The sequence below is a fragment of the Bactrocera oleae genome, chromosome 4 (genome assembly GCF_042242935.1).
Source record: "Bactrocera oleae isolate idBacOlea1 chromosome 4, idBacOlea1, whole genome shotgun sequence".
Lineage (NCBI taxonomy): Eukaryota > Metazoa > Arthropoda > Insecta > Diptera > Tephritidae > Bactrocera > Bactrocera oleae.
In genome coordinates this window covers 42,782,894-42,795,163 of record NC_091538.1, presented here as the reverse complement: position 1 = coordinate 42,795,163, position 12,270 = coordinate 42,782,894, and the positions used below count along the sequence as shown (strand labels likewise).

The following is a 12,270-nucleotide window of genomic DNA, read 5'->3' as shown; positions in this document are numbered from 1 at the left end:
AATTAATTCACCAAACTAAAATAGTCATTTTGAGCACTAATTGCAAAAATTATTAAAAGGTAATATAGACTTTTTTGTTTATAAATATATAGATCTTTAATTTTAGTGGGCTAAGTTAAAGTTAAAAATATCGTTTTAACTTACCGGACATCTTTTTCACAGTCGAAGCTGCTTCTAGCATAAGTCCGACATATTATACTATATTTCAATCATAAATCAGTTCACAATTTTCGAAAATAAAAATTATTTCGCATTCACTTAAATAAGCACATAATGTGAACCCTTTATAAGTCTCAATCCGACATACATATAAAGGAAATTATTTTAATAAATAAAAGAACTGTCAAAGCTTTATTTGAAAATGTAACAAAACAATTTTGGCAAATAATGGTGGAACACAATATTAGAAACTTATTAATAATAAAAAAATATACATAAATTTTTAGAATCAGAGGTTGGTGATCAAAATTTATTTATATACGATATGGATAAAAATAAGGAGACAAAATCGTCGAAAGTTATTAAGGATGTGAAGGAAAAAAAGAGCGAGCAAAGAAGCGAACGGGGTTTAAAGACCGAACATGAAAGTAGGAGAGAACATGATCGCGAAAGCAGAAGTGAGCGTTACCCGAAATCAGATCGCGACAGCCGAAAAGATCGCGACAGGAAATATAATTGTGAGAGTAAAAGTGAACGCAATTCACGCAACGAATTAGCGCATCGAAGAGAGCATGAATCAAAAAGCGAACGCGAAATGAGAAATGTCAAAAGTTTGAGGGATATGAGAGTTGTTAGAAGCGAGCGCGAATCAAGAGATACGAAAAGAAGCAGTGACAACAAAACAAAGAAGTCTGATCACAAAATACTGATGCAAGACATTAAAGAGCTGATAATGCGTGCGCTGGAATGCGAACTAAGCGGTCACACTTTAGAGGCACGAATGCTATACGAAGAAAGTCTTGTAAAACTGAAAATCTGTTCGGCCAACGAACAAAACGAAGATATATTAGATAGTTACAGGTATACATATATATAAATATTATGGCCCTAGTAAATCTTTACATTGGTAAATATTTATTTGCGATCATTCTTTTTGTTTCCCGTTATTGCTGATTTAACCATCTTAGTCTCTTCTGATCTTGCGAGTTGAGAAAGAGAAAGTATTTTCTTCTTGATATGTCCAATAGAAAAACTTTCCCGTTTGCTCTGTTAAATCCAATTGAAAGCTAGAGATTTTTCGAACGACTAGTCAGCTCAGTTCCCGATCTTTACCCCTTTATGTCTTAAAAAATTTCGTACAAAATATAACTATCTTTATATCGTAGAATTTATATCTCATTACTCCCAATCAGAGCTAGATGGTCTTTTATAGTTCTTTTAAATAAAAATATTTTCTTATTTCCAATTTTTACTTTCAGAAAATACCTCAGTAGTTACGAAAAGCACGTGCAGCGTCTGCGTGATCAAATTGAACAGAACATGTTCAGCTGCAAGATAACCGAACATATCGTCATCCCGGAGGGTTCACGCGGTCGAAGCTATGAAAAGCTAATCGGTTGCTATTTGAATGAAAAAGTATCGGTGGTGCATATTTACGAACCATGTCTCACTCAAAGCTCCCATCTGGAACATTTTATTAACTTTGTCGAAGTGCTTGTGAAGAATTGTTCAAATTTGATGTATTTGCGTGTAATTACTCGCGCTAGCCCTAAATCCAGCAATCTGCAAATGGATGTGTTACATGATTTGCGTGAAGAGTTGGACGGTGGCAATATTTCATTCAATTATCAATTCGATGAGCAATTAAAGAAGCCGCGTATTGTCTTCAACACTGGGGTAGTCGTACGCTGTAGGCGTGGTTTACATATTTACAAACCCTTGAATAAGTACTACAAGTTGGGCCTGTACGATTTTGACTTTCGTCGTTGTGAAAGCGCCGAGGTGGATATTTATCAAGGCAAACCATTCTCGGAATCTATTTCGAAGGCGGACAGAACGGATCTAGTGGAGACTTTGTTGCACGCATAACAGTAAAACGAATTGGAATTTTAGAAATTAGTAAAGTGATTCGAAAGAAATTAAAGAAAAAAATAGAAAAGTACAAATAAAAATAAAAATCAAAGTAAGATAAAGAAAGCTGCAACATAGAACTGTGCATAATATTTTATCAATATGACTTCATGAAGTTCTAGCTTTAAGAAATTCGTAAGTATTGAATTGGTTCAAAGTTGTAAATATAAATACAGGACTTCGAACCGATGAGTAACTTTAAAATAGAGGTCGCCCTAACATATTTTGCGCTTCATCAAATTTGCTCAAAAGTTACTAAACGGCGTAAAATTAATGAAGAGAAAAACTTCAAATTTTGAGAGCTATTCTGATATTTAGTATGAGTATACAAATGATATCGATGATGCGGTTGATTGTGTGGCTAAAAAAATACACCCTGCAAAATCTGTAGCTATATCCCACAATGATCCTGCATTTTAAGTTATTTCAGATGCCGTAGAAGATGATGAAGATGTTGGAAAGCTAAAGTAGCCTGACATTTTTGATTCTAGTGATAATTAACGAAAATCTACTTGTTATGTGGAAAAAGCGGTATACCGACGACTATCTAGTCAATACAGATTGAAGCGGTTCCGCAATTGTAATTGAAATAACAAAGCGAAAAAAGGAAAAGCACATAAACTGTATTTTTGAGAATTTCATTCCATCTTTTCAAATATTTGAAATTCCTTATAAAAGAGATAATATAAGCGGCTGGGACTTTTCGTTCCAACCGCGTTGCAAATCCACTCTTTGCCTGGCAAGAAAGTATTATTCAAACGAAGTCGAAGATCAACGGTTGAAGGCTTTATCGAGAATAAATGTTATACTACTAGATAGTATGACAACGAAGTTATAAACTTGAGTTCAAGCTTTGTGTCAATTAGTATAACGAACGGTGGTGGGAAAATAAATCATACTGAAATGCTTTGTCCAACATGGATAGATTAGATTAATTGGATTAAATAATTCAATGTTTCTGATTAAATGGTATATCGCCAGGTTTGTAAAAATCTCTCTCTCTTCTCTAATTCACAAAACGTCTGCAGTTTTTGAAGGAAATGGCTTTCCCCGGCTTCTTCACAACACGCCAAAATTTTTTGGATTTAAGCATTTTCAACGGGATAAGGTTCAGAGAACTGAGTCGGCCAGCTCTTGAACTCAAATTCATTTCGCTGCTAAGTGCTTTATAGATTGTAATAATCACTAAATTAATCAATGCTTGGAGCTTTTGTGAGAAGGCTGGTTAAGCGGAAATTTTGTAATGTGTCATTTTATTTACTTCTGCGTGATTTATAATTTCGTATGGTTAATTAGTATTATTAATTAATTTTAATTAACAACAAACTTTTAAAAACAATGCGTATATTAAGTATAATAATAAAAGGAAAAATTCAGTAATTATATATGGAACAACAAGAAATAACAAAAACAACCAAGAAAACATCCAGAGTACAATCTTTCGTAACTTGTCCGATTTAATAATCACGAAGAGGCGCCAGAAACGCACACCTGAATGTGTCCACAAAATTATTGATTTAGATTCGAAGCTCAATTAACACCTTTGGCTGTGAAAAATTCCAAACTGAAGTGAAAAGTAGCACCTACTGGCTCAACTATATACGAATCCTACTATTAGATAAAATGATGATTTGTCTTTTATTCGCTCGGGTGATGCAGTGTGAACGATTCTCTAGAAAACACAGTGACGCTTGTGATCATTTATGATAGGGCTATCAAAACTACCCTTCTAAATTTCTGATTCATTCTGTAATCACTTCCGATTCATGACTAAGTTCCGTTTTCTCATCCCGTTTGTATTAGTCACCCTGAGTAGTTACCATTATGTCGTGAACATTACTACGTAGTTACGCATACGCATATAGTATTTGCTTTCAATTAACACTTGACTTTTCTATGAATGACGCTGCTCAGGTAGCCAAAGGCCGTAGAAGAGACATCTCATTTATGATGTTTTCTACAAATAATTCTAATTAATGCTGCTTACACCTTGAAAAATAAATAACGGGTTTGGGTATTCCACCGTGGTAGTAAATAATATTTGATTGTAGGATTAACGTTAGGTTATGTTAGGCTCTTGCCCAAAAAATGTTGTCTGTTCAGGACAGTCCCTCGTGAAGCTAGCAAAACTCTTTTAGACATATTAGGCAAAAAAGAAGTGGTAAGATTATTCTCTTTTTTTTTTTGTAATCTGAAGACAAGATAATTGCAGTAAAGAACACATTAAATAAAGTCTTTAATATATTTAACTCACTTACGAAAAGTCTATTTTAAATTTATTTTCAATTCATAAAGTGGGTAAATAAGTTGAAAATAGAAGAGGGTGTCCTCGATGATTTGGGAGAAATGGATCAACATCAGTCGGTGATTTGGTTCTTGTTTTTAAAAGGGAAATCGCGCGCAGATCTCAAACAGCCCTAGGATATAGCATATTCTGAGCCTTCTCTTTTAATGGTGACGTATTTGTTTAACTAGTTTCAACGTTTTCCTACGTTGCTTTTTTATGAGAAAACGATGATTTTCACCAGCGTTTTTAAATCGCACACTCTTGGAGGTCAGGCCATCGGCATACAAAGCGTGATAATGCACTCACCAAAAGTTTCCTCCAATAAAGTTATTCTTTTGTTGGCTGTATAGCATGTAGCTTCGTCCTGTTAGAACCAAAGGTCGTCTTAGTCAACGTCCTCCAATTCAGGTAGGATAAAGTCATTAATCATGGTTCTTTAGCGTTCCCTCTTGACTGTAACACTGGTTTCATTTTGGAAGTACGACCAATGATACAGAGGATACCCATTGAACAAACCAAACATAGACTTTTTGAGGAATTAACGGCGTCTCAACAATGGCTTGTGGATTATCATCACTAGAAATGCGACAATTTTGTTTATTAACGTATCCATTCAACAATAAGTGAGCTTCTAACATTCTTGTGAAATTCGGATCGATGGCTATCTCGTTTTGGGCCCATTCCTCGAACGTGTGACGCACTTGATGATCGTTCGGCTTCAATTCTTGGACGGATTGAATTTTGTAAGTCCGCAAACCAAGATCCTTCCGCAAAATGTTCCATTAACTGAATGGGTTCAGCTCCAATTGTTGTTCGCCATGGCGGATAGACTCATACGGGCCTTCTTCGATACTCTTCTCCACAACAGCAACAGAGTTTTCAGTGTGCACTATGCGGCATCATTGAGGATGCACATTATTCACGAGAGTTAACGTGGTGCGAAATCGATCCATAGTTGCTTTAATTACCGACTCTGCTGGGCGATAATGTCGACCGAATATTGGACGCAGCGCTCAAAGCGAACCGAATCATTAATTTGGTAATAAATTTGGACGATTTAAAATCGTTGATCGGCGGTAAGTTTGGTAAGCAGTCAAAGAACCAACTACAAAAATAGTATTGCCTAATTAAAACCACACGTTTGAAAAAACAACAGTTATTTAGCTCGCTTACGAAGAGCTTTAAATTAGTGAATTAATTGATAATAGAATTTGATGCTTTTAGTGGTTTTAAAAAAAAGAAATAATAAGTATCCGTCGGAAATTGTCTTCGTTTTTTGGAATTCAAAAAGTGTGTTCTACATCGATTAACTAGAGAAGGACAAAACGGTCCCATTTGACGTTTGACATTTGTTGTTTCCTAAGTAATTTCTAAAATATTTGGGCTTTAATTTCCATCGTTTATGTACTATATGCTTATATAATTGGTATTATTGTCGAATATAACGGAACTTTTTGCTATCAATTCATGCGAGCTCGCCGTATGTGACGTCAGTTGAAAATTTATTTAGCAACATTTTAATTTAATAAACGCTTATCGCATACTTCAAAAGTCAAAAACCTAACGGCAGAAATAGTAGTGAGCATTAAAACAACAATTTGCTAATATATTTTAATAAAAAACAAATATTTTGTACGCCCAAAATAAATTGTGCAAATTCTTAACAGTTTTAAAATGTTTTTTTTATTTGCTAACAAAATTATTTTATTAATTTAGAAATTCATTGTTTTATACAGATTTTTATTTGCATAGCGCAATCTAGCCACTGAATGCGCAGCAGTGGATAAATATAAATATTATATTTGCACACAAGGGCGAGTTGAGTGTCTGAAGCCCATGCTAAAGTACATACTTAGCGGGCTGTTGGCGCGAATCCCCTCTTGAGTTCTAATGCGGAAGCGCACAGGCGTTGACTCAGCGTGTGGAGGGCTTGTTTATGACACTTCGAATCCGCAAATATTTGGACGAGCCATGTACAAATCAAATTAATACAATTTGGCTGTGCTGACACAATCAAAATAAATAAACGTCACAGCTTCAGCCGTGGAGAAAGAATAAGTTTGAATCTGCGTCTCATAAAAATCATTTAAAATATCTCTTGGTGGTGAGGTAGTCATTAATGGTTTGAACTGTACCGAGTGGATGAGATAAAAAACACTTTTTTTCAAATAAATATTTGTATGTATGTGTTGTTTTTATTTCAAAAATAATTCAACAATAATTCACAAAATGTAGCGACACTTTAAATCCGCTAAGCTCTTGTGGCGATTGCGGCTGCTCGGGTCGGCGGTGAGTAGCTGGCCCGACAGCTAACGGCACACGGAATCCGCAGCCAAATGAGCTCCACTCTGATAATGGTTTGTGAGCTGCTTAATATGAAAGACATATGTACATACATATATTTATATGCTACAGTTCCATTTAAATATTATTAATAAAACCGTATAGTTTGTAGTTAAGTGTATCATATTCGTATGCTCGCTTTGTTAATTAATTTATATAATTATATTCGACTTTTATGTAAACATACAAAGTATATGGTTCTTCGATGAGCAATTTGTATAAATGAGGTAGGGAAGTGATAAGTATGGGTGCGACTGAACGTTAGTTGCTCTCGCTATATACTTATTGACAAGCAGAAATTGTGGACCGTTTTATTGCTCATTTAGCTTTATTAATTTATCTGCCAATCCTCAACCAGCTAAACTTAAATAAATCGGACTATATCCTTCCAAGCTTGAATTTGATATGATCTTGACATTTCTCTTTATATATCCATCTATCAAACTCAGCCAGCATCCTCCAAGCGGGAGTACTAGGCATATATAAGGCCTGTGGAGTTCTATTAAACAACTACGGGAGCATACAGAAAGCAACCAGCCAGGCAGCATTGCCTTCCTGCCTTGTCGACACTAAAGATTAATTCTAGCGTAGTCAACAATTGCAGGAAGGCTTTATGTTCACTGGCAGGTCAATTAGACTTGTCCATAATTTGCGTTTCTGGTCACGCGAACATTTTTGACAACGAAATAGCAGACGAGCTGGCCAAGCTAAGAGCATATTTAGACGGTTTAGAGGCGAAGTTAATACGATGCCCGCTGGGAACGAGTTTTATACGCAGTTTGAACAAATAGCTCAGAACAGATGGAAATAAATAACAAACTGGAGATAACGAAGCAGATATGACTCAAGTATGACAAGACTAGAACTATAGAGTTATTAAATAGGTACAGGAAAAGTATATAGCATACTTACAGCTACTATAACTGGGCACTGGTCTTGTGGAGAACATGCGCTAAAAATTGGTCAGCCTTACAATAATATATGCTGCAGCTGCAAGCTGGAAGGGAATAAGAAAACTGTTTTTCCATTTCTCTATGAATGTTCAGCTCTATCACAAACCAGTCACAGAATTCTTGGAACCGATCAGGCACCAAACCTTGAACGGCTGTCAACAAATAGCATAACGGATATAAGTAATTCATTGAAACGGTTTGAATGGTACGATGAAACGAGGTACATTGTAAGATTATAAAGGCCTTACGGGAATGCATCAAAATGGTGTGTCTAGCGCTAATTGAACCAGAGGTGGCTGCACTCCTCTTTATATATCTGATCTCGCTACTGTAGGGTCTAAGATAATTTTATTTATTATATGGGGGTTAAAGTACAACAAGAACCGATTCTATCCATTTTCATTTTTAGAACTACGTCATATTATATTAATTGTGATATAATTGTCTTATTTTACCAGCCGGAAAAATGACATCTTTAAAATTAATATCAGGTGGCTAGGATATTATATCAATTTTGATTGGTTTTCTATATGCTGCTGTTAAGGCTGCTGTCCGATCCGTTCATGCCGATTTTTATTCTGAGTCAAAAAGTTGAAAACAGAACTCTGTGTGCTGAATTTCGCCTAAACCGGTAGCACGGGCGTAGTTATGGACCGATGTTGTCCTGTTTCAAACTGTAGCATGATGCCGTAAACTGCAATGCTCCGAAATATTTTAGTAACCAGTAGATTATATAATATATATGACTGTAATCAGTCTATTATTTTTTTCATGCTTTCTAAATTTTGTATGGAAAAATGGAAATAAAGATTTAAACATAAACGAGAGCAAATCGTACATAATCATTGATCGTTTCATGAGCTGTGGGCACAAATATATTCAAAATCGATCTTATATCTGGTATATATCTTATATCCAGGTTAATAGATGGTGTAATCATATCTCCCCTTTGCTTTTTGAAACTTTTACAAATAACCGCTAGATAAACAAAACATTTACACTCTTGTGCAAAATGATGCGATAGTATATAATTCTATAGTTACCACGTGTTTCTCCTGCGTAGCGGCAAAGCGAGTGCGCATGCGTAGAAAAGCGAGTGAGTGTGTACGTGTGGTGCTTATATGTAAATATAAATACATATTTCATTAGAAAAAAACGTGAAACTACTAAAAATGTCATTCGCACGGTTATTGATAGTAAATATTTCCAAGGTTAATAAAATAACTGGAATTTGATAAGAATAAATTTCGGATTTTTATAATAAAAACTTTAAATTAAGAACACCGACAAAGTAATACGTCTAGACTTTTTGCAAATTATGGTAAGATCTAAAAAGAGTTTTCTTTACTCGTCAGAAAATGACAAATTTTCTGAAATGCTGAATCGACTGCTTACGTCCACTATTCCATTACTATCGATTATACAATAGATATTGTGGCATAAAAAGATCTTGCTTTCAAGTTTCTCACACGTCACTTTCAAATCATAATAAAGACACATATTGTTTAAGAATCACTTATGTGGTTGAATATAGTGTATGTGTGCATGTCAACAATAAAAACTGGTCTGCATAAAGCATGAATGACGTTGAGGAATAATAAAAGATATGCAAATTCAATTATTCTAAGACTTGTTTTTCTCCAATGCAAGACTTGTTACCATAGACATAAATAAATATTTGTACTAGTGTGTAGTTTTGGGCTGGGCTTAGGCTACTTTTAGATATCAATATGCAATCGTTTGACCATAACTTTATAAGTGCAGCATTCTTCTTCATTTACAACCAAAAGGTCTTCAGCGTCATATAAGCCAGAATTACCTTAACTCACCACCTTCGCTTCATATTGTCTTATTGAGTTCTTTGAACTGGAAATACCGTCATATTGTTTACAATGAATTCAATTTAGGAACACCTTTACCAAATATTGTACATATTTATTAGAACAAACATTCACTGCTCTACTATATATATAGTATTCTCATAATTCTTAATGCAACTTGTATATTGGAGCTTTTTCCGGTTTCGATTATTGGAATTGAAAATGAATTCAATAAATTATCATCACAAGATGAAATCTAAACCTTACCAAGCGTTTATCAATTATATTAAATAATGTTGACGTCTATTAAATTAGAGAGATAAGAGTAAATGAGACGAATTTGTTAATCAGCCATTTTGAACGACTAATCGTTTATATATATAAACTTTAAAGAAATTGCGCATTATTAGTCATATTTTCTATCATAATGAGTCAAATGTTAAAGTAAACAAAAAATCGAGTAAAAAGTTCTTTTTGCGATCTCGCAACATATTTCACTTGTGTACATTAGCCATTTTTATATAACGGTTGTTTTTAATAAAGTGTCTTTTCTTTTTAATCATGTGATTTTCAAGCATACAATATAATGTTATGGCCAAGAATTTAGCTTTATTATAAAGACAAGAGATTGCCATATATTGAGAGGCCCTATTTTCGAACACTTTTTGCAGCAATTTCGACCGTATGTCAGCTATAATGCGCCGGAAATTCTATTTTAAGGCAACAATCTTCTCGGGGTTATCTTCGTTGCCCATAGAGTATAACAAACAGTGACATTTTGAGTATGGCTTGTGGATTATCATCACTCCAAATATGAAAATTTTGTTTATAACGTTTTCATTCAACCAAAAGTGAGCTTCATTGCTGAAAAAAATTTGCTTGTCTAAATCGGAATCGGTGGCCAGCTCTTTTCAATTCTCGCACGGGTTGGATTTTTTAAGGCCGCAAACCAAGATCCTTCCGCAAACTATACCATTAAGTGCTTTGGTACAGCTCCAATTGTCGCGCGTGATGGCGAATGGACTCATTCGTAATTGCTCGAATTAGCGACATTGCTGGGCAATTATGTCGATCGAATATTGAACACAGCGCGTGATGCGTCTTGCGAACTCAACCATTATTTTAGTAATAAATCAAGTAACAGTTGTCAAAAGACCAATTACGAAACAAGTATTGCCTCATTGAAATCTACACGTCTCAAAAACACTCGTTACCTCGAAAACATCACCGTAGATAATGATATAACTTGTTTCACGACGTCTGTTTTTTCATCTCATCGCACCGATGTTTTCATATCTTTCCGTGGCCCTGGTATATGGAATGTAAACAATTTTGGTCTTAACCTGGGTTAACTATGCTCGATATTCAGGTTGCGTAATTTTTATATCAGTGTTTAAACTTTAATAATTTTGACATCTCTTACATGATCTGCATACATGGCAGAAAATAGACCATAATCTCCTCGAGCTAGTTTTATCTTGTCGAAACAAATCGTGAGATATATGGATGCAGTTTTGTTATATGTAATTTTTCATTAAAGCTCAATCAAATCTTATGTGTGAAACACTATACGAGTATATACAGCAATTTGGGAGAAAAGAGGAATCTTTTTGAGAAAGAGGATCTTACTAGACCTCTAACTCGAAGCTTGCCCTCTTGTAAAAAAGCTTACTAACGCCTTCTCCACTGACTTTTCCTTGCCAATACTGGTCTAAATAATAGAGAATGGATTTAAAGCTTTCAAATATTTCAGAGTTTCTAGACTAACAGTCATCTAATTTAACTTTTGATAGCAACCTTTGCAGTAACACATCTGTCGACAATATTATGTGCATTACACAAATACCGCTATACAGGCTCAATTAAGGTTTCATAGAGTCAATTGACCATTTGGGGTTCGCCTCGATATTTGACCTCTATGAAAGCTTTGACACTTATCAGCAGGCTGAGGTGTTACTATAGGAAGAAGATCAATACATAGATTGATGGCGAAATTACTTCTGGCAGCCTAGGTAGTCACCATGTTGGAATATCTTTTAATTATCTCGTAGAAGGTATCAGCAACTTTAGTTTAACTTCTTCGTCTGCATAGGAATTAACTCAGCAGTTCCTCAAAGTTTGGACCCCTGATATCCGACCACTATAGCATAAAGCTGTCATACAAACAGAACATTCAAAATCAAGTTCTTGTATGGAAAACTTCTTTATTTGTTAAGGGTATTCTAGCTGCGGTAAAATCGAAGTTAACGTTTTTTCTTGTTTTAGTTTCTGCTTGTAGCGGTGCGTGTATTTGTGCATAAATTTTATATAATTTGAATAGGATTATTAAAAATATAAGTTTTAGTAGAATTTTAATTTTGAATTGCTAATACTGGAAGCTTGGTGGCTTGGAACATAGTTGAATGATGTGCAAAATATACAACACCCCTGTTTAGGGGTGTGCAGATTTTTACAATCTGTTATCTTGTAATTATCGCAAAGAGTAAAAAATTTCATCTGATATGTGTATAACTACTAGCTTGTCGGTTGAGTCGCATCCGACTCAGACAACAATGAAGCAGACAAAACGTGCGCCACCGCCCAATGCGAAGTGTTAGCATTCTAATAACAACAGCAACAACAAGCACTGGCAAAATCTAGTAGCGATTCAAGCTGTTAAGCAGCTGTGAGGTGCTAAATCATTGAGCAGTGCAAATAAATAATCGAAAATCAAACATTCTCAGAACATCATAATTATCATTAATATATGTTTTCATAATTCTTGTTAACATAATGGACAAAGAAATAATTAAGTTCA

At 34.8% G+C, this 12,270-nt stretch overlaps 1 protein-coding gene across 1 annotated transcript; it reads left to right on the top strand.

Annotated features, from left to right (window-relative positions):
- Nucleotides 1–264: 264 nt before the first annotated feature.
- On the top strand, nucleotides 265–2,150 carry LOC106615720 (MIT domain-containing protein 1). The gene is made up of 2 exons (XM_014232048.3): nucleotides 265–1,020; nucleotides 1,419–2,150. Exons 1-2 carry the CDS (start codon nucleotides 485–487, stop codon nucleotides 2,026–2,028), a joined length of 1,146 nt encoding a protein of 381 aa, XP_014087523.2. The 5' UTR covers nucleotides 265–484; the 3' UTR covers nucleotides 2,029–2,150.
- Nucleotides 2,151–12,270: the final 10,120 nt, after the last annotated feature.